The following is a 22,920-nucleotide window of genomic DNA, read 5'->3' as shown; positions in this document are numbered from 1 at the left end:
CTCCCCCACTGCAACTTGAGACCATTACTCCTCGTTCTGTCATCTGCTACCATTGAGAACAGTCTAGAGCCATCCTCTTTGGAACCCCCTTTCAGGTAGTTGAAAGCAGCTATCAAATCCCCCCTCATTCTTCTCTTCTGCAGGCTAAACAATCCCAGCTCCCTCAGCCTCTCCTCATAACTCATGTGTTCCAGTCCCCTAATCATTTTTGTTGCCCTTCGCTGGACTCTCTCCAATTTATCCACATCCTTCTTGAAGTGTGGGGCCCAAAACTGGACACAGTACTCCAGATGAGGCCTCACCAATGTCGAATAGAGGGGAACGATCACGTCCCTCGATCTGCTCGCTATGCCCCTACTTATACATCCCAAAATGCCATTGGCCTTCTTGGCAACAAGGGCACACTGCTGACTCATATCCAGCTTCTCGTCCACTGTCACCCCTAGGTCCTTTTCCGCAGAACTGCTGCCTAGCCATTCGGTCCCTAGTCTGTAGCTGTGCATTGGGTTCTTCCGTCCTAAGTGCAGGACCCTGCACTTATCCTTATTGAACCTCATCAGATTCCTTTTGGCCCAATCTTCCAATTGGTCTAGGTCCTTCTGTATCCTATCCCTCCCCTCCAGCGTATCTACCACTCCTCCCAGTTTAGTATCATCCGCAAATTTGCTGAGAGTGCAATCCACACCATCCTCCAGATCATTTATGAAGATATGGAATAAAACCGGCCCCAGGACCGACCCTTGGGGCACTCCACTTGATACCGGCTGCCAACTAGACATGGAGCCATTGATCACTACCCGTTGAGCCCGACAATCTAGCCAGCTTTCTACCCACCTTATAGTGCATTCATCCAGCCCATACTTCCTTAACTTGCTGACAAGAATACTATGGGAGACCGTGTCAAAAGCTTTGCTAAAGTCAAGAAACAATACATCCACTGCTTTCCCTTCATCCACAGAACCAGTAATCTCATCATAAAAGGCGAAGTGATTATGGTCTGATAGAATTCAAGATCCTAAGGAAAAGAGGACAAGAGACCAGCAAAACAAAGACACTGGACTTCAGAAAGGCAGATTTCAACAAATCCTAGAAATAGTAGGTAAGGACCCAAGGAGAGGCCAATTGGGAGGAAAAGGAGTCAAAGGGGGCTGGCAGTTCCTAAAAGATGTAATGCTAGAGGCTCAACATCAAGTTATTCCAATGCAGAGGAAAGATAAGAGCCAAAGGAGATCAATGTGCCTGCACAAGATGCTTTTTGGCTATCTAAAATCCAAAAGGGTTACATACAGAGAGGTTTGTCTCCAAAGAAGTATACATGGGAATAGCACAAGCGTGTGGGGACAAAATCAGGAGAGCCAAGGCAAAGAATAATTACAGCTGGCAAGAAATATTAGAGACAAGAAGAAGGAGTTCTTAAAATATGTCAGACAAAAAAGAAAGATCAAGGATGGTGTGGATTTGCTGCTCAATGAAGAAGGTGAGCTGGTAAGGGAAGATAAGGCCGAGCTCCTCAATGCCTACTTTGCTCCAGTCTTCTCAAAAAAAATAACATGTCAGACAACTAATGAAGTTATCATAAATATAAAAGTGGAGGGGATGTAACTCAGAATAAGTAAAGACGACATCAGAAATCTTCTGACCAATTTGAATGAATTCAAGTCAGCAGGGTCTGATGCTATTCACCTGAGGGTTCTGAAGGAATTAGCTGGAGAAATCATGGAGCCACTGGCAATAATATTTGCAAACTCACGGCTAACAGGAGAGGTCCCGGAAAACTGGAGAAGGGCTAAGGTGGTGCCCATCTTTAAAAAGGAGGAACCATGGAATAATAGGCCAGTCAGCCTGACCTCGATACGTGGGAAGCTACTAGAGCAATGTACAAAACATTCGATTTGTGAATACCTGGAGGATGAAGGGGTGATCACTAGCAGCCAGCATTGCATTACTAAAGACAAATCATGCTAAACCAGCTTATTTTCCTTCTTTGATAGAATAACTGGTTTGGTAGATGAGGGGATGTGATTGACATAATGTACCTGTACTTTAGCAAAGTTTGTGACACAGCCCTACATGACATTCTAATAGGTAAGCTGGAGAAATGCGGGCTTTGCAGAACTACCGTTAAGTGGATACATAATTGGTTAAACAACTGCAAATAAAGAGTAACTATTAATGAAATGATGTCAGAATAGAAGTAGGTCTTAAGTGGGGTTCCAGAGGGATTTGTTCTGGGTCTGGTGGTGTTTAACATCTTTATTAATGACCTGGATGTAGGTATAGAGAGTATCAAATTGAGTGTGATCAAATTTTCAGATGACACAAAGCTAGGGGGATTGCAAACACTTTGGATGATAGACCTAAAATTCCAGGAGATCTTGATAAATTAAGCTATAGACAGCAAAGTGAAATTCAACAAAGACAAATGTAAAAGGTGCTACACTTAGGGAAGAAAAACCAAAGGCACAAATACAGAATGCGGGATAACAGTCTTGGTAGCAGCACTGCTAAGAAGGATCTGGGAGTTGTGATGGATTATAACCTCAAAGTGTCAACGGTGCTGTTGCTAAAAAAGCAAATGCAATTTTAGGTTGCATTAACAGAGGCACAGCATGCTAGTCACAGGAGGTGATAGTACTGCTCTGCTCGGCACTGGGTAGGTCTCAGCTGGAGAACTGTGTCCACTTTGGTCACCAGTGTATAGAAAGGATGTAGAAAAACTGGCGAGGATTCAGAGGTGAGTGACAAAGATGATCAAAGGGTTGGAAGGCAAGCCATATGAGCAAAGGCTGAAGGAACTGGGTATGTTTTGTTTCAAAAAGAAGAAATTAAGGGGTACATGATAGTGGTATTCAAATACTTGAAAGCCTGCCATAAAAAGATGGAGAAAAGTTGTTCTCTCTTGCAACAGAGGGCAGGGCAAGAGGCAAATTACAGCATAGCAGATTTAGGTTAAATCTCAGAAAAAACTTCCTAACTGTAAGAACAGCAGGACAATGGAACAAACTGCCTCCTTAAGTCAAGCAAGTGCCTTCACTGGAGGTTTTCAAAAGGAGGCTGGAGAGCCATCTTTCTGGGTTGGTTTAGATGAAACAAAGCCTGCAGCTGGGCAGGGTGTTAGACTAGATCAGTGGTTCTCAACCAGGGGTACCAGAGGTCTTCCAGGGGGGTACGTCAACTCATCTAGAGATTTGCCTAGTTTTACAATAGGCTGTAGAGCCCTCCAGTGGGACTGGGATTCCATCGGTCCTGGAGGACCCAATGCCATAATAGTGGGAGTGGGATAAAAAAATCAACAAACAATGCAGGAGTGGGTGGGAGTGGTTATTGCAGGGAGGGACAGGGGTGGGATTAAAAAAAATTATCCTCTCATGCCACAAACAACACGAACATCACAGCCAACAGCCACCACTCTCCAGCCACCAAATGACAAAGCTTACAGGTTAAAAACAGGCTCAAGTATCACACTGAAATGTAAGTATAATATTTATATTCCAATTGATTTTATTTTATAATTATATGGTAAAAATGAGAATGTAAGCAATTTTTCAGTAATAGCGCATGTTGACACACTGGTGTTTTTGTAAGCAAGTAGTTTTTAAGTGAGGCAAAACTTGGGGCACACAAGACAAATCGGCCTTTGAAAAGGGGTACAGTTGTCTGGAAAAGTTGAGAACCACTGATTTCAAGAATCAAAGTTTAGCTAACTCATTGTTAAAAGTTTATTTGGCAGCCATTTTTGCATATCAGACTCTAGTTGATGGTAGATTACTGCTTGTTCATGCTTCAGTTGAAAAGTTTCTAGCAGGTCTGTGAAATGTTCATCCTCCTATTAGAGACCCTGTCCCTTCAATTTTGTCTTAACCATGTTGGTGAAATCTCTGTTTGAACTTTTCCATGAGTGTTCATCATATTGTTTATCCTTGAAAATGGCTTTCATTATTGCCATTATGTCAGCCAGGAGAGTGAACTGAATGCACTTATGGCTGAGCCCATGGTACACCCACATCTTGAGTACTGTGTGCAGTTGGGGTCACTCCATCTCAAAAAAAGATATATTGGAATTGGAAAAGGTTCAGAAAATGGCAACAAAAAAGATTAGGGGTATGGAATGGCTTCCGTATGAGGAGAAATTAATAAGACAGGGACTTTTCATCTTGGAAAAGAGACGACTAAGGGGGGATATGATAGAGGTCTGTAAAATCATGACTGGTGTGGAGAAAGTAAATTTATTTACCCTTCTCATAACACAAGAACTGGGGGGGGGGTCACCAAATGAAATTAATAGGCAGCAGGTTTGAAACAAACAAAAGGAAGTATTTCTTCACACAACGCACAGTCAACCGGTGGAACTCCTTACCAGAGAATGTTGTGAAGGCCAAGACTATAACAGGGTTCAAAAAAGAACTTGACAAGTTCATGAAGGATAGGTCCATCAATGGCTGTTAGCCAGGATGAGCAGGGATGGTGTCCCTAGCCTGTTTGCCAGAAGCTGGGAATGGGTGACAGGGGAATGATCACTTGATGATTCCCTGTTCTGTTCATTCCCTCTGGGGCACCTGGCATTGGCCACTGTCAGAAGACAGGATACTGGGCTAGATGGACCTTTGGTCTGACCCAGTATGCCCTTTCCTATGAGCCACCGTTGACTTCATTTCATAAGATCAAGGTAGTTCTTAGACCTGATCCTCGCTTCTTACTTAACATGGAAATCAGACACCACCTTAATCAGTCTATTAATTTACACCCCCTTTCCCCTCCAACTGCATTAAAATAAAGGCAAATCTGTACTCTATACACTGGATGCCAGAAGGACTCTCACTTATTATTGGGACAGAACTAAGAGTTTTGTAAAATGTCTGGACTGATCATGTATTCCAAGAATAATATGGGGCATATGTTTTTCTTCCCAGAATGTTTCCCCGTGGCTCATGTATTATTTCATGCATTAGTGTTGTGCACTAACAAAAGTTCTCATGCCTGCTTCATTCAGCTCACATTCCACTACAGCTGTGGATCAGAAAATTATCTTTGCAGCACCATTCTGAATGGTTATGAGCTGTGGAAGACAGCATAACCCTAGCCCTTTGCTTTGACCATGTCCTCCTTCTCTTTGAATCCCTCTTGGCTCCCCCTTCTCTACTGCATCAAACATCAGTTGCTTGTCTCACTTTCATGGCCCTTCCAAATCAATCTGCATGCTGCCTGTCAGCTCTCATTTGCTTAGCAGGCAGTTACTGCTTGCCTCTGATCAGCCCATGATGTCAGCCTCCATCACCCACTTGTCATATTTTCAAACAACCAACTTTGTGTTCTCTCTCTCATGCTGCCCCACGTGCTTGGGGGCACATCTCGTAAACATCTGGAAAGCTCCCATGTTATCCCCCTTCAGATCCCTTTTCCAACCTTTCCTACCCTGTCCATCATGCTGAGCAGTATTGTCGCATTGTTCATTTGTACGCCGTCCATCTGTCTATCCATTTTTTCTCCCTTGTTTTAGAGTGTAAGATGCTTGGGGCAGGGACTGTCTTTTTGTACTGTATTTGTACAGCACCAAGTACAATGGGGTCCTGATCCATGACTAGCACACCTAGGGGCTACAATAATACAAATTATTATTTATTATTATTTTATTTATTATTAAGGATCAAAGTTCCTGGAGATCATCAAGTGGTTCCTTTCCATCCTCCTTGACCAACCTATTCTACTGTTGCACTCTGACTTGGCAAGAACTTTTTGGAAATGTCCCTTAAGGCACCTAAACTCCCAATTCTCCAACAGCTCATGTAAGCAGAGGTTTGATATCTCAGCTGCTCACTTGACTTAGCAGAGCCAGTTCTAGGGGCTTGAGTTATTAACATTTTGACAGCCCAACAGAAGTATGTGGCACTTTCTGGAGCAAAATCAAATGTGGTCCCTGTCCTGGGGAGTTCACAGGCTATTACTGACTAACTTAAATGTGCCCTATCAACTCCTATTGGCTTAGGCAGAGTACCATCCCAGTGCCTGACAGTTCCTGAGAGAATAGATATGGCTGATTCTGTGTCTCCCTGATGCTTTTAGTACCATGTTTTCTTCCTGGACTTTGTGTGCGCATGTAACCCTTCTGCCCATCAGAGTTGGTAGCAACAAGGGCTGGGTTCAGTATCTAGGGGTTCCATTCCAATAACACAATGCAAAACCGGCTCGAGCCCCCACCCAGTGACCTGGGACAAATATATACCACCGCCACTGGGCGCCTCCAAGAGGCAATACTTCCCCTCTCGCAAGCACGGAGTCTGAGTGTAGCAAAAAGTCTTTTAATAACAGAGATAAACAATGTGGCATTATGTTGGGGAAACACCATGAACAGGATTCATAACACAACCCATGAGCAAAAACCCGCCCCAAGCAAATTGGGGCGTGTCCTTTGCCTTGGGTTCTTGAGTCCAGCAACCCGAAATCACCCAAAGTCCCAAAAGTCCAAAGACCCAGAAGTCTCTGTCCCTGGTCAGTGCAGCCCCAGAGTTCAAAAGTTTATCTGCAGAGTTTTACCTCCCAACCTGGGTGGAGATGGGGCGGGGGGGGAGAAGAAGTAAGGGGCACCTTACATGATCTGAAGCTGACCGCCCCACAGCTCCATAGGGCTTCGCTCTGCTCCACCAGCCAGTCCACAAACTGCTCCACTCAGCTCTGCGTCCCACAAGCAGCTCCTGCCGTCCCATGAACTGCTCCACAATATATCTTCAGGCTCCCCCACTACTTAACACAACACTCAGTGATTTCAGCTCTTAGTCAGTTTTTGGCTCTTTTGTGATTTCAGCTTGTAGTAAGGGAGCCTTAGCACTGGTGCACCATCAGCCCAAAGTGAATTCAGCTCAGCAGCCTGTAACTAGACTCCTAATGGAATCAACATTAGCTCTGATATTCCACAGTGGAGAGAGGAGGAAGTGCAATTAGCATGTAAGGCCCTCACCAGGGGGTACATACCAGCAAGTATAAATACCTACCCCCAACCTCTCTCAATTCACAGAGTTTTGGAACCCATGACCCTTGCCTAGCGAGTGCTACTTAGTTGATGGCGAGTCCCTCCATCGTAACAAAAGGCCAAGTACAGTTCCAAGCACAGTTCCCATAATCAGGGTAATAACAATTTATTCTTTCTGCCCCAATGACAGAGACACTGGGGATCCCACAGCAGCCAAAGTGACGATTTGGGCAGCTATGGCCTCATTCTAGGTGGGGTGGGTGTGCCTATGCAAATGAGATCAGCCTCTGAAGTTCTTTTCCACAACTTGCCACACCTCACCACCAGATGTCAGGGTGGAGCTCATCCTGACTCTGCTTACACGCAACACTGACTTATTCCACTCAGAAGCTGTGCAGAGGGCTGGACTGCAGGAAGTGCAGTTAGCTGAAGTTAAAACAGGAACCGTCACAGCGCTCTGCAGTCTCATAGCAGCAGCCGGAAACCAGGTAGCTGGGCAGAAAGGAGCAAGCGGGACGCACCTCCTCCAAGGTAAGTACCAGCGTAGAAGTGGCATTTGTCGAAGGAAAGTTACCAAAAAATGTTGAGGCTCCATGGCCTTCAGGGATGGGAGTGGGAAATTCTTCCCTGATCAGGCCAAATTCTACTCTGCACCTCTTGGCAGTTACTTCTCAAATGCAGGCTTTGCTCTCTGGGAGCTGTTGTAATTTTTCAGGGTCCAAACAACGGATGCCCCCATCTAAATCAGGCTAACCAAGTCTCAGAACTTCACGCAAGCAGGTGTTTATACTTGTGGCTGGTCTGGGCTATAGATACATTAGGGATAATTAAAATGGGGACAAGTTAAACTCACTGTGGTGTTGCCCAGTCTCAGTGCAGGGGCCATCCTAATCCTGTGTGGTAGTACAGGCCATGGTTTGTAAAGAGACCCACTCTAGAATGGTGTGTCTGGCCAGGTCAGTATAAAGGTGGTCAAACTGTTATAACTGGTTAAAAAGATGGCCTGCTAAGCCAGTGGCTCTCAACCTTTCTAGACGACTGTACCCCTTTCAGGAGTCTGATTTGTCTTGCATACCCCTGGTTGAGAGCCACTGAGCTAAGCTGAGGCCTTGGCTAGGCTGCAAAAACAGTCATGCCAAGGAGCCCTGGGTTAGCCTAGTCATCAGTGCTTTCGTGTCCAAATGTGAGCAGTCTTGTGCAGGCCACACAGAGACCTTGTCCCTGCATTGTCAGTCTCTGATCTCTCGCTCCTCAGACTCCTGTCTCTGATTGTCCCAAGAGCCTCATGAGACAGCGACAAGCTCAGAGCAATGCGCCAGGATGGACTCTGGTTTATTCATTTGTACGTTCACCCACCCCCACCCCACCCTATTTTTAATTTAAAGTCTTTGCCGGCCAGATGTTGCCGGTTGGGGGTTAGTGGCCTCTGCCTGACTTTTCAGACACCTGGGTCCACACCTGGAGGTGAGGAAGGGGCGCCAGAAGCCAGGCCCTTCGCAAAGAGGTGGCTCAGAGCAGCTATGTGAGCTCCCAGTCCTCGGACCTCAGCCCTGAGGAGCTGTCAGCTCTGGCTGAGGGGCAGAAAAGACTGTGCAGACTCAGAAAATAATAAATGGGGGGGAGGCATCTGCTTGGGACGATCAGTCTACGTCAGAGAGTGGCACAAGATGTGGACGAGGTGAGTGAGCTGACACCGCCCCTGACAGTCCGACTGGAGCCCCTGGAAACCAGCCTTTCGCTCTCTATTGCTTGGTTTTATATAAATACTGATTCTTTTTTCAAGCAGCAGCAAGAAACGCGGGGAAGGAGTTCTGAGGTGAGACACTAGCTCTTTTAGTGGCTGATCTTAGACATCTGGGACCATGTTGTGGGGAGGTTTAGTGGTCTGAACAGTTTTGTCTCTAAATAAGGAATGTGTCTCCTTTAAATATAAGGGCAGAATTTTTTAAGTTTTACACTGAAATAGCATTCAACTTCCTCTTCCCCACTTCCTGGGCCCAGCACGTCCTCCAAGCTGGGCTTCCTGTCTTCTCAGCACATACAAACCATACAGCCGCAGACCTCCCCATACACAGGTTATAAAGCCTATCTCAGGGCTGGGGTGTGTAGTCCCTGACTGCCATCGCTAGTTGCATCTTTCTTTTTGAAACTCAAAGACAAATAAAACATATTTTGATAGAAACAAAAACAATAGCCACCAACGAATACAGGCAATTGGCAAAAGGCACAAATAGAGAAGCCATGTTAGACAAGCTGAACTCCCTGACAGATGAGACAATTATTCTGCCTGCATTTGCTGCTACTTCTGTCAGTGTGGGAGCACTGTGTATAGCAGGGGTGTCAAACTCATTCTGTGGTGATGGCTAACTTACCCTTTCAGTTAGGGTCCATGGGAAAGTGCAGAATGCGCCTCTTTAGCTAATACAGTGAACTGAGTATGAACTGAAGCTCCACCCCAGGGGTGGCCAACCTGGGGCTCCGGAGCCACGTGCGGCTCTTCAGAAGTTAATACGCGGCTCCTTGAATAGGCAGCGACTCCGGGGCTGGAGCTACAGGCGCCAACTTTCCAATGTGCCGGGGGTGCTCACTGCTCAGCCCCTGGCTCTGCCCCAGGCCCTCCCCCCCTCCACCCCTTCCTGCCCCCTCCCCTGAGCCTGCCGTGCCCTCGCTCCTCCTCCCACCCTCCACCCCCAGTCTCCTGCATGCCAGGAAACAGCTGATCAGGAGATGCAGGGAAGGACGGGGAGGTGCTGATTGGTGGGGCTGCTGGTGGGCGGGAGGCGCTGGGAGTGGGGAGCCTGGGGGGGAGCTGATGGGGGGCTGATGACGTATTACTATGGCTCTTTGGCAATGTACACTGGTAAATTCTGACTCCTTCTCAGGCTCAGGTTGGTCACCCCTGCTCTACCATGAGGGTGAGCTGGGGGAGAGACTGGGCATTGTTTCCTGATCCTGTCACATGACAAAAGGGAGTGTCACAGGGGGCAAGACCCACCAGCCAGACATCTGGGAAATAATTCTCTTTAGTAACTCAGAGTGTCCCATCTCTGTCTGGTTGGAGATATTTGCTAATAGCAGTCGTGGCTGGGCCACATGCAACCCCATCATACCATCCCCTCCATAAATTTATCAAAGTTCAGTCTTGAAACAAATTAGATTTTTTGCCCCCACTACTCCCCTTTGAAGGCTGTTCCAAAACTTACTCCTCTGATAGTTAGAAACCTTCATCTAATCTCAGACTTAAACTTATTGACAATTTATATCCATTTGTTCTGGTGCCAACGTTGGCTCTTAACTTAAATTACTCCTCTCCCTTGCTGGTGTTTATCCCTCTGATGTATTTATAGAGAGCAATCATATTTCCTCTCACCCTCTGTTTTGTTAGGCTAAACAACCCAAACTCAAGTTTCCTTTCATAAAGTAGGTTCTCCATTCCTCTAATCATCCTAGTAGCCCTTCTGTGAATCTGTTCCAATTTTATTCATGTTTGTTTATTAATGTTCATCTTTCTTAAACATGGTTGGCCCTGCTTTGAGCAGGGGGTTGGACTAGATGACCTCCTGAGGTCTCTTCCAACCCTAATCTTCTATTATTCTGTGGGAGGCCAGAATTGCACACAGTATTCCAGATGATGTCTCACCACTGTCTTGTAAATGGTAACAATACTCCCCTAGCTTTACTGGAAATATCTCATCCAATGCATCCTAGGATTGAATTAGTCTTTCTCATGACTGCATCACATTGGTGGCACATAGCTATCCTGTGGTTGACCAATACACCCAGGTCTTTCTCCTCCTCTGTCAATTCCAACTGATGAGGCCTGAGCTTACAGCAAAAATTTCTTGTTAGTTCCTCAGTACATGACTTTCAACTATGAAATTTCACCCATTTTTATTATTCCAGATTTCAAGGTTGTTCAGATCTTTTTGTATGATATTGCAGTGGTCATCCATATTGGCAATACCTCCTAATTTTGTGTCATCTGCAAATTTTATTAGCACACATTTTATTAGTGTTTATTAGACACCATCTCTGCCCATCCTGCCTAATAGCCATTGATGGACCCATCCCCCATGAATTTATCTAATTCTTTTTTGAACCCTGTTATAGTCTTGGCCTTCACAATATCCTCTGGCAACGAATTCCACAGGTTGACTGTGCGTTGGGTGAAGAAATACTTCCTTTTGTTTGTTTAAAACCTGCTGCCTATTAATTTCGTTTGGTGACCTCTACTACTTGTGTTATGAGAAGGAGTAAATAACACTTCCTTATTTACTTTCTCCACACCAATCATGATTTTATAGATCTATATCATATCCCCCCGAGTCGTCTTTTCCAAGCTGAACAGTCCCAGTCTTATTCATCTCTCCTCATATAGAAACTGTTCCATACCCCTAATCATTTTTGTTGCCCTTGTCTGAACCTTTTCCAGTTCCAATGTATCTTTTTTGAGATGGGGCAACCACATCTGCACGCAGTATTCAAGATGTGGGCGTACCATGGATTTATATAGCGGCAACGTGATATTTTCTGTCTTATTATTTATACCTTTCTTAATGATTCCCAACATTCCGTTCACTTTTTTGATTGCCGCTATGCACTGAGTGGATATTTTCAGAGAACTATCCACAATGACTCCAAGATCTTTCTTGAGTAGTAACAGCTAATTTATACCCGATCATTTTACATGTATATTTGTGATTATGTTTTCCAATGTGCATTACTTTGCATTTATCAACATTAAATTTCATCTGCCATTTTGTTGCCCAGTCACTCAGTTTTGTGAGGTCTCTATCTATATCAAATTAGATCTTGGGGATGTATAGCAGACCCCAAACACTATTCCAGTTTCTTCCCCAAAGTGATTTTGATCTAAACAAATTCCCTTGTATCCATTCTGCAGAGGTAGCTGGAAGGTGCTTCACTTGCATGATGTGCAACCTGCTGGATCTGATTGCCTTCTATGATGAGATAACTGGCTCTGTGGATATGGGGAAAGTGGTGGACATGATATATCTTTACTTTAGCAAAGCTTTGGATATGGTCTCCCACAGTATTCTTGCCAGCAAGTTAAAAAAGCATAGATTGGATGAATGGACTATAGGGTGGATAGAAAGCTGGCTAGACTGTCGGGCTCGATGTCTAGTTGGCAGCCGGTATCGAGCAGAGTGCCCCAAGGGTTGGTCCTGGGGCAGGTTTTGTTCAACAGCTTTATTAATGATGGGATGGATTGCATCCTCAGCAAGTTCGCAAATGACACTAAGCTGTGGGGAGAGGTAGATATGCTGGAGGGATAAGGTCCAGAGAGACCTAGACAAATTGGAGGATTAGGCCAAAAGAAATCTGATGAGGTTCAACAAGGACAAGTGCAGAGTCCTGCACTTAGGATGGAAGAATCCCATGCACTGCTACAGTCTGGGGAGCGACTGGCTAAGCAGCAGTTCTGCAGAAAAGGACCTAGAGATTACAGTGGATGAGAAGCTGGATATGAGTCAGCAATGTGCCCCTGTTGCCAAGAAGGCTAATGGCATATTGGACTGCATTAGTAGGAGCATTGCTAGCAGATCGAGGGACGTGATCGTTCCCCTCTATTCGGCATTGGTGAGCCCACATCTGGAGTATTGCGTCCAGTTTTGGGCCCCCACTACAGAAAGGAAGTGGACAAATTGGAGACTGTTCAGTGGAGGGCAACGAAAATTATCGGGGCTGGGGAGCATGACTTACGAGGAGAGGCTGAGGGAACTGGGCTTGTTCAGTCTGCAGAAGAGAAGAGTGAGGGGGGATTTAATAGCAGCCTTCAACTACCTGAAGGGGGGGTTCCAAAGAGGATGGAGCTCAGCTGTTCTCAGTGATGGCAGATGACAGAACAAGGAGCAATGGTCTCAAGTTGCAGTGGGGGAGGTCTAGGTTGGATATTAGGAAACACTATTTCACTGAGAGAGTGGTGAAGCACTGGAATGGGTTACCTAGGGAAGTGATGGAATCTCCTTCCTTAGAGATTTTTAAGGCCTGGCTTGACAAAGCCCTGGCTGGGATGATTTAGTTGGTGTTGGCCCTGCTTTGAGCAGGGGGTTGGACTAGATGACCTCCTGAGGTCTTTTCTAATCCTAATCTTCTATGATTCTCTGATGGAAGAGAAGGTCTGAGGTTTGGAGATGCAGCTAGAAACTATGGTTCAGTTTAGAAGGAGATTTGAGCAGATGATGGAGGGAAGGTTGAGAAGAGGGAGAAGGAAAACTCAAGACTTGCAGATAAACGCTCGACAAGAGTACTGTGAGGGTAGACATCTGGATGAAGAAAGTGTCCCACGGAAGACTGTGACTATGAAAACAAGATAGAGGAACAGACTGGCTAGTGAAGGAGAAACAGAGCTGAGGAACAGGGTCACTGAGTTGGAAAATGAAGTGGAGAGACAGGCAGTAACAGAAGATGGAAGAGCAAGGAAGAAGAGAAGAGCACACACACACACACCCTCCCCCAACTTCTATGCAAACTCTCCTGTTTTCAGCTGTTTGCTGGCTCCTGTGCTGCTGACTGGCCAGCAGGCTGCCTTTGCAGGCTGACTGCTTGAGGAAGCCCCACCACCAATCAACGGCTCTGCTTCTCTTACAACATACTGCCCCCATCAGACTCCGAAACTGAAAACAAACTAGGAAGCAAGCAAACACTCTTTCAAGAATTCACTCACCGGCCCAAAGGAAGAGGCGCTTGAGTCCCTTATTCTCCAACAGATCTCCACTCAGACCCCCCTGTTTTCAGCTCTGTTTGCTGGCTTCCATGCTGCTGTGTTGCCTAGGGAAGTTGTTCCTCCCCAAGTCGAGGTTCAGCTGTGATCAATAGAGGGCTCTTCCAGCCAGCGGACAAAGGTGTAACACGATCCAATGGCTGGTAGCTGAAATTAGACAAATTCAGACTGGGAATAAGGCAATAATTTGTAACAGTGAGAGTGATCAACCATCGGAACAACTTACCAGGCTCATGGCGGAGTCTCTACCACTGGAAATTTCTAAATCAAAATTGGATGTTTTTCTAAAAGATCTGCTGTAGGATGTTGGGGAAACTCAATGGCCTGCATCGTATTAAATGAGTATAAATAAATGGTCAGGCTAAATGATCACAGTGGTCCCTTCTGGCCTTACAATTTATGAACCTATGAGTCTGGTCATTGTGCACTTTACATTGTGGACGGGAGGAGACTATAGGCTCGTCCCAACCCTGCCTCTAACACTGTGCTCTCACCCTGTGCAGATGTGGAAGGCAGCTGTAGGGCACAATGTGGCCGTGAAGGAAGAGTCCCAAGGAGATGACTGGGACACGGACCCTGATTTTGTGGTGAGTTTCACTCATGTTGCTGGACTGTGTCAATCATGGGTACGCAGAGCTAAGAGCTGGGACTTGAGCCCTGAATAGGTCCTAGGAGAGAGATGGGGCTGGAGAGTTCATTCTGCTCCTTGGGGATGTTTGTTGCTGGATCTACCAGCCTGGTCTAGTGGCTGGGGCACCTGGCTGAGAACTGGGTGACCTTGGGTGCTCTTCCCAGTTCTGCCATGACTTGCTGTGCATGCTTGGGCGAGTCACTTCTTCTCAGTGCCTCTGATTCCCTTCCCAGCATTTTTGTTTCATGTCTCTTTAGACTGTAAGCTTTTGGGTGCAGACTGTAAGCAGATCAGGGCCCCACAACAGGGCCCCAATCTCCACTAGCAGCTTTAGGAGCTACCCTCATACATGTAGTAACAATTGGCAGTCTCTGCTCAGCAGAGGTGTAAGACTGACATAGCAGGGGTCTGCAGTAGAACTGTTCTGGGGGCAGGACTGGAATAGTAGAGTGCTGTGGGTTGGGGTTGAGGGTCATCAGCAGAGCTGTGTGGGAGACCAGAGTTTGACTAGGAGATGCTGTGGATGGTCAGGCTTGTAGAGCATTTAAGGTACTTGTAGGCAGTAGGGTGGTGCAGTGCTGTGGGTTGATACGTTTTCCAGCCACAAAGAGCAGCCATATTCTTAGTCTGGGTGACTTTATTTTTGATTAAGGGAAACGACAAAAAACTCAAGTCAAGTAACTTGAGAGAGCGGTGTGTCTCCTCTATAATATTCTGTGTCCCAAAATCGCAACTGCCCCTGCAGAGAGTGGGTTACTAGACATGCAGAGGTGCATTCTCTCTCTCTCTTATTCACTCCATCAATGAGTTGTTTGAGTCTTTACAAAAAACAAAATCAGAGTGATCCATCTCACCTAGGACACTGGCATGCAGGAATCTCATAGCTTTAATTTCTTTGTATTTGTACATTAGCATGTGTATGTCACTGGTGCAAACCACACTGCAGGAGTAAAAATGACAAGCTGCTGATTTTTCACTCGTGGCTGCAAGTAAAGAGCAGTGTGGGAGGGTGTTCCACTTTGCAAACTGCAGATACCAGTCCTCTCCTCCTCCCACTGTGGCACAAGAAGAGACATTGCCTCACCCTTAGCTTTCTGCTGCAGTTGCTCACAATACATCCAGATGTAAGTAGGCTGCATGTGGGTTGGTATCACAAATAACCGTGAGGGTGCAGTCAGGTAACATTGCAGAGCATCCTGTGACCCTGTTGGTTGCTCACCCTGTGGCACAGTGACTCTGATGGTGCAGTACCCCATTGCTGGTGCCTCTGCAAAGTTCTGGTTCAGTGGACGAAACCTGCCTGGCATCTCTGCCAAGGATCCCACCAACTTCATGGGCAGATGTCCTAGTACAGATTACTGCCCAAACAACCTCTCTGGTGACAGATCCCTGGAGCTGGAGGCCATATGTGCTGCAGGTCTGGGGCTAGGGCAGTGTCAGAGCTAGAGCTGGTCAGGAACCAGAATTTTCAGCTCATTGGAATATCGATGTTAAAAGAAAATGGTTGCAAATAGAATGGAAAGCCAAAATTTTGAAATTTCCTGAGAAATGAAATTTTAGGGAAAAAAGAATTTGGGTTGGTGGGGTGGGGGTCAATCAAAATATTTTGTTTCTGTTTAGACTTTATTATATTTTTATTTTATAGTAAAACAAAACAATCACGTTATTATATTTAATATTTATATTGTATTTTATAATTTATAATATAAAATTCCTTAACAGAAAATTGAAATATTCCATTCCGATAAGGTCCAAACGGAACATTTTGACTTTATTGAAACATTTTGTTTTGATTCTTATGCAAAATGAAATTTAATCAGAATTGACACATTCCAGCAGAATGTGTCAATTCAACTAATCAGCATTTTCTCATGGGAAAAAGTTCAGCAGGAAACTTTTGATCACATGTAGTCCATGCGCTCATCTGCCTGGGGAAGCCACGTGTCTCCTCAGGGGGGAATTTCTAAGGGGGAGGTCTCTGAATGCAGACAGGCCTGCAGTCATACTGAAATAGTCTGAAAAGCACAAGGTGCCACCAAGCTGAAAGAAATTTTTTTGGAGACACAGCTGCTTCCTTTAGATGGAGCCTGCCCAGCTGTGGGGTAATACCTTGTTGGGGATCTCAGTCCATTGATGTGTATGGGTGTGGTAAGGTGACCCCCTGTGCCAGGATCGCAGCTTGTTAAAAGGTGCACGTGCAGTAATGGTGACCCTGTGCCATGGGTGAGTCTTGCTCCATCCATGGGTGCGTGCACAGTAATGGTGACCCTGTGCCACGGGTGGGTCTTGCTCCATCCATGGGTGCGTGCACAGTAATGATGACCCTGTGCCACGGGTGGGTCTTGCTCCATCCATGGGTGCGTGCACAGTAATGATGACCCTGTGCCACGGGTGGGTCTTGCTCCATCCATGGGTGCGTGCACAGTAATGGTGACCCTGTGCCACGGGTGAGTCTTGCTCCATCCATGGGTGCGTGCACAGTAATGGTGACCCTGTGCCACGGGTGGGTCTTGCTCCATCCATGGGTGCGTGCACAGTAATGGTGACCCTGTGCCACGGGTGGGTCTTGCTCCATCCATGGGTGCGTGCACAGTAATGGTGATCCTGTGTCATGCGTGGGTCTTGCTCCATCCATGGGTGCGTGCACAGTAATGATGACCCTGTGCCACGGGTGAGTCTTGCTCCATCCATGGGTGCGTGCACAGTAATGGTGACCCTGTGCCACGGGTGAGTCTTGCTCCATCCATGGGTGCGTGCACAGTAATGGTGACCCTGTGCCACGGGTGGGTCTTGCTCCATCCACGGGTGCGTGCACAGTAATGGTGATCCTGTGCCAGGGAGTGTCTGCCTGTTGATGGAAGAGTGCATGGTAATGATGACTCCTGTGCCTGAGGGGTCTTGGCCCATTGATGTGGGTGAGAGGTAATGGGGATCTCTGTGCTGGAGTTTTTGGCCAGTTCTAGGGGCAGGCGAGCAGGGCAGTCGCCCAGGGCACCAGCTTCTAGGGGCCACCGAAGTGCTGTGCCCTCCGCTGTTTTCAGCCCTGTCCAGTAAAACACCTGGGCCTAGTCCAGTCTGCAGGCAGCAGAGGAGCGGTTCCCTGCACCCAGCGCTGTCGTCCCCAGCAGCCCTGTGGGCTCCTCTCATGGGGCTTGGGTTTGTTTTGCAGAACGACATCTCAGAGAGGGACCAGAGATGGGGAGCCAAAACCATTGAGGGCTCCGGACGGGCTGAGCACATCAAGTAAGTCTCCCTCTTTTAGCTGTTATCCAGGCTGTCTGCTAGCACCTAGGAGCTGCCAGATCAGCTCAGTCCAGGGAGCCATTTGGTCCAGTCTCCAGAGCCAGGTGTGTCAGATGGGAGATTCCCAGGGCTGGGGAGGGGAGTCACAACCACATGCCTGTGAACAAACACCAACCTTCAAACCCTCCCAGGTGGTCCATAGCTAATTCTAGGTTCTTATTTTGGAGTGGCACTCATCCTTCCACTAGTCAGGCAGCGTAAGGGGAGGGGGAGAAAGGAAGGGGCAAGGGGGAGGAGCTCTCTACCCAGTCCCACAGCCACCACCACATAAACACACCTGTCCCCATGCAGCTGGCATGGCTTGGCCACCCTCAGCACTGCTGTATCTGTTGGTTGGGGGTGGGGGGCATATTTGGCCTTTGAGAATGTTTGGTTTAGTCCGGCCTCATTGCTCTTCCCCTCCCCCACATCCCTGCCTTAGGGTCAGACTTGGGTGTCTCCTCCCTGTTCTGCTCCTCTCTTGCTGCGGGGCCAGTTTTGGGTGCCTCCTTCCTTGGCCCCCTGACCTCCTCACTCTGCTCTTCCCCTGCCCTGGGGCCAGGGTTAGGGTTGGGTGCCTCTGGGGGGATTCCCCCCATGTGACCCAGCCCATTAGTAGGGGCCCAGTGATGCTTTCTGACCCTGCCTCTTGGACTGGATTCATCGTCCCCCTCCCCCACCAGTTTGGTGACTTGGCCTCAAAGGGGCAAGGTATGTTCTGGTGGACTGTCTCTGGTCTATCCTCAGACTCTGCTCAGATCTTGTATACTGGCCATTTGGGATGTAGGATCCAACAGATGCTGTACGGTTTGGGGCCCCAAGCTGTGTCCCATTTGAACCACTGCATGAGTAGGACCTGACGATGCATATCCCAGCTCCAGTGGCCCTGGCCCAGCCCCAGCACATCTGGCATAACTCTGTTTCCGTCTGTCTCTCTCAGAGACCAGGACATGGGCGGTCATGCCTAGTGGTTAGAGCAGGAGTTGGGGGCCAGGAATCAGTGCCAAGGGCCAGAGCTGGAGTCAGAGGCCAGAGCCAAGGGCAGGGCCAAAGTCCGAGGTCAGGAATCGGAGCCGGGTTATCTGGAGCAAGGCAAGGTGGGGCCAAGGCAGGAATAGGACTGGAACAAGGCTGGAAACAAGCAGGTGCAGGAGCTAACACAGCCATGGGCAAATGCTTTGAGCAGTCACTGAACTACTGCTGGGCTTAAGAGCAGGTCTGCTGACTCTCCCCACCGGTCAGGCAGCCGGCTACATGCCAGCTGCACATGTCAGGTTGCCCAGAGACTGACTCTGCTGCAGACCCTGATTCCTGAGGGCACCCATCCCTGCCCCCAAGGGTGCCTGCAAGGGCCTCAGGCCCCGGTTTCTCCGAGTACTTCTGGTAGAACTCACAGTAGGGTTGGGGCGTGGATGTTCTCTACCAGGTCCCAAGACCACTTGTCCGCACTGTAGCCCTCCCAGTCCACCAGGTTTTGAAGCTTTTCCCTAACTCACTGAAAGGTCAGGATTTGATGAACCAAGCATGCCGCCCGCTGCAGACCGCTATGGGTGGTGGTGGCAGGTTTGAGGGGTTTGGGTGTAGGCTCCCACTGTAGAGTGGTAGTCTAGTTTGGTGGATGGGTGGCTGAATTTTAAGGTTCTGGGTAGAGCGCCACACCTTGTTCCCCCATGGACAGATTAGGGGCAGCCTGAGGATCTTGGTCCATGTGCAGTTTGTAGGCTGCTTTGAAGGACTGCAAGGATTCCTTGAGCTCCTGGTGCACTAGATGGGAGGCTAAACACACAGTGGCTGGTACTGGGGAACTTACAGGTAAGTCTGGGCAGAAGTGGGGGTGAGAGACATAGTTCCCAAAGAACTATGGGCTCTGCTGGATCGAGGCGTGGATTGCATTATGATAGGAGGATTTGGTGTAGCACAGGAGGCAGAGGCAGTCATACTGGTCATAACTCAGAAAACAGTGAAGAGACTGCTCCAAGATTTGACTGACTCTCTGCTTGCCCATTACACTGTGGGTGACAGGCGGATGAGGTAAGGGAGTCGATGCTAAGGAGTCTGCAGGAATTCCTGCCAGAAACAGGAGATGGTAAACCATGGTAATGAAAGACATTTTCCAGGAAGCTGTCTCCCATGTGGTAGAACAGTAAGCACAGGATGAAGCGTGCCATCTCTGTGAGGAGACTGACAGCACCCAAGATTACTGAGTGTCATGGGAGCATGGCAGCTCTACAATGCGGTCCATTGATATAGCAGACCAAGGCTGTGGGGGCATGGGCAGAGGCTGGAGGAGACCTAGAGGTTTTGATCGTGGGTTCTTAGTACAGGTGCAGAAGTCACCTACATAATCTTTGATGTAGGCCTGGCCACCAGAAGCTCCTTGAGACCAGATTCCAGGTCTTGAATTGACCAGAATGGCCTATAAGCAGTGGATCATGGCATAGCTTCAATACGTGAAGCCTAGGTTTTCCCTCTGGAACATAAATATAACTCTTGCAATAAAGGATGTCATTTTCTAAATGGAACTCGGAGTTGGGTTGGGTAGTCGCCTCGTTCAGGGTCTGGTGGATCTGGTTTGCAAACAGGTAATTGAGAAGGAGGGAGCAGATGGAAGACATCAGAGTGCTGTCAATGATCTCATTGGCAAAGTTGGACACCTTGAACACAGTGACAACAGGCTCTTTGCCAATGCGAGATATTCATCTTTGAGGCATACGAAAAGCAGACTTTGACTCCCTCAGGGAACTGATGGGCAGGATCCCCTAGGAGAATAACATGAGGGGGAAAGGAGTCCAGGAGAGCTGGCTGTATTTTAAAGAATCCTTATTGAGGTTACAGGGACAAACCATCCTGATGTGTAGAAAGAATAGTAAATATGGCAGGCGACCAGCTTGGCTTAACAGTGAAATCCTTGCTGATCTTGAACACAAAAAAGAAACTTACAAGAAGCGGAAGATTGGACAAATGACCAGGGAAGAGTATAAAAATATTGCTCAGGCATGCAGGAGTGAAATCAGGAAGGCCAAATCACACCTGGAGTTGCAGCTAGCAAGAGATGTTAAAAGTAACAAGAAGGGTTTCTTCAGATATGTTAGCAACAAGAAGAAAGTCAAGGAAAGTGTGGGCCCCTTACTGAATGAGGGAGGCAACCTAGTGACAGAGGATGTGGAAAAAGCTAATGTACTCAATGATTTTTTTGCCTCTGTCTTCACGAACAAGGTCAGCTCCCAGCCTGCTGCACTGGGCAGCACAGCATGGGGAGGAGGTGACCAGCCCTCTGTGGAGAAAGAAGTGGATCGAGACTATGTAGAAAAGCTGGATGAGCACAGGTCCATGGGGCCAGATGCGTTGCATCCGAGAGTGCTAAAGGAGTTGGCAGATGTGATTGCAGAGCCATTGGCCATTATCTTTGAAAACTCATGGGGATCGGGGGAAGTCCCGGACGACTGGAAAAAGGTTAATGTAGTGCCCATCTTTAAAAAAGGGAAGGAGGAGGATCCGGGGAGCTACAGGCCAGTCAGCCTCACCTCAGTCCCTGGAAAAATCATGGAGCAGGTCCTCAAGGAATCAATTCTGAAGCACTTAGAGGAGAGGAAAGTGATCAGGAACAGTCGGCATGGATTCACCAAGGGCAAGTCATGCCTAACTAATCTATTTGCCTTCTATGATGAGATAACTGGCTCTGTGGATGAGGGGAAAGCGGTGGACGTGTTGTTCCTTGACTTTAGTAAAGCTTTTGACATGGTCTCCCACAGTATTCTTGCCAGCAAGTTAAAGAAGTATGGGCTGGATGAATGGACTATAAGGTGGATAGAACGTTGGCTAGATAGTCGGGCTCAACGGGTAGTGATCAATGGCTCCATGTCTAGTTGGCAGCTGGTATCAAGTGGAGTGCTCCAAGGGTCGGTCCTAGGGCCGGTTTTGTTCAATATCTTCATTAATGATCTGGAGAATGGCGTGGATGCACCCTCAGCAAGTTTGCAGATGACACTAAACTGGGAGGAGTGGTAGATACGTTGGAGGGTAGGGATAGGATACAGAGGGACCTAGACAAATTAGAGGATTGAGCCAAAAGAAATCTGATGAGGTTCAACAAGGACAAGTGCAGAGTCCTGCACTTAGGACGGAAGGATCCCATGCACCGCTACAGACTAGGGACCGAATGGCTAGGCAGCAGTTCTGCAGAAAAGGATCTAGGGGTTACAGTGGACAAGAAGCTGGATATGAGTAAACAGTGTGCCCTTGTTGCCAAGAAGGCCAATGGCATTTTGGGATGTATAAGTAGGGGCATTGCCAGCAGATCGAGTGACGTGATCGTCCCCCTCTATTCCACATTGGTGAGGCCTCATCTGGAGTACTGTGTCCAGTTTTGGGCCCCACACTACAAGAAGGATGTGGAAAAATTGGAAAGAGTCCAGCGGAGGGCAACAAAAATGATTAGGGGACTGGAACACATGACTTATGAGGAGAGGCTGAGGGAACTGGGGATGTTTAGTCTGCGGAAGAGAAGAATGAGGGGGGATTTGATAGCTGCTTTCAACTACCTGAAAGGGGGTTCCAAAGAGGATGGATCTAGACTGTTCTCAGTGGTAGCAGATGACAGAACAAGGAGTAATGGTCTCAAGTTGCAGTGGGGGAGGTTTAGGTTGGATATTAGGAAAAACTTTTTCACTAGGAGGGTGGTGAAACATTGGAATGTGTTGCCTAGGGAGGTGGTGGAATCTCCTTCCTTAGAAGTTTTTAAGGTCAGGCTTGACAAAGCCCTGGCTGGGATGATTTAATTGGGGATCGGTCCTGCTTTGAGCAGGGGGTTGGACTAGATGACCTCCTGAGGTCCCTTCCAACCCTGATATTCTATGATTCTATGATTCAGTTGCCAACACGTAACTCACATATTCATGTCAAGCACATAGCATTTATGCTAGGCCCAAATGGTCAATAGCATATTACAACATATACATCCCAGTACTGGATGGCCTTGTTCCACTCAGCATCACCTGTCAAGTGTTGGAACTCCCCTGCATATTTAGCAACTGGCCGGCATCCCTGCTATAACACCAGACACGCGGCTTTGGCAGTATGCTTGCAACTCGGGTAATCAAAGATCATCGCCATAGCTCAAATGAATCGCTCAAATTGGCCCAGGAGTGGGTTTGATTTTTCCAGGAGTAGAGAGGCCCAAGTCAGGGCCTCCCCAGGAAGCAGGCTCAGAATCAATCCCACCAAGATGTGGTTAGTGGGATACGACTTTGAGTGTAGCAGAAAGAGGAGCCAACACTGATTTAGGGACACATGAAATTA

At 47.5% G+C, this 22,920-nt stretch overlaps 1 protein-coding gene across 3 annotated transcripts in view; it reads left to right on the top strand.

Moving 5' to 3' along the window:
* The first annotated feature begins 7,349 nt into the window (after positions 1-7,349).
* Positions 7,350-22,920, top strand: part of LOC140905553 (hematopoietic lineage cell-specific protein) — a 60,174-nt gene continuing 44,603 nt past the window's right edge. For 2 of the 3 annotated variants that reach the window (XM_073329073.1, XM_073329075.2), the window contains exons 1-3: positions 7,350-7,495; positions 14,213-14,296; positions 17,510-17,583. In XM_073329073.1, the coding sequence (XP_073185174.1) occupies positions 14,213-14,296; positions 17,510-17,583 (158 nt within the window). In that variant the 5' untranslated portion in view covers positions 7,350-7,495. Of the gene's footprint in view, positions 7,496-8,750; positions 8,781-14,212; positions 14,297-17,509; positions 17,584-22,920 lie in introns of all 3 variants that reach the window. The other variant, XM_073329074.1, reaches the window with a different exon arrangement.

The sequence above is a fragment of the Lepidochelys kempii genome, chromosome 1 (genome assembly GCF_965140285.1).
Source record: "Lepidochelys kempii isolate rLepKem1 chromosome 1, rLepKem1.hap1, whole genome shotgun sequence".
In the NCBI taxonomy this organism is placed as follows: Eukaryota; Metazoa; Chordata; order Testudines; family Cheloniidae; genus Lepidochelys; species Lepidochelys kempii.
The sequence above is the reverse complement of the archived record's forward strand: the minus strand, read 5'-3'. Positions and strand labels throughout refer to the sequence as shown.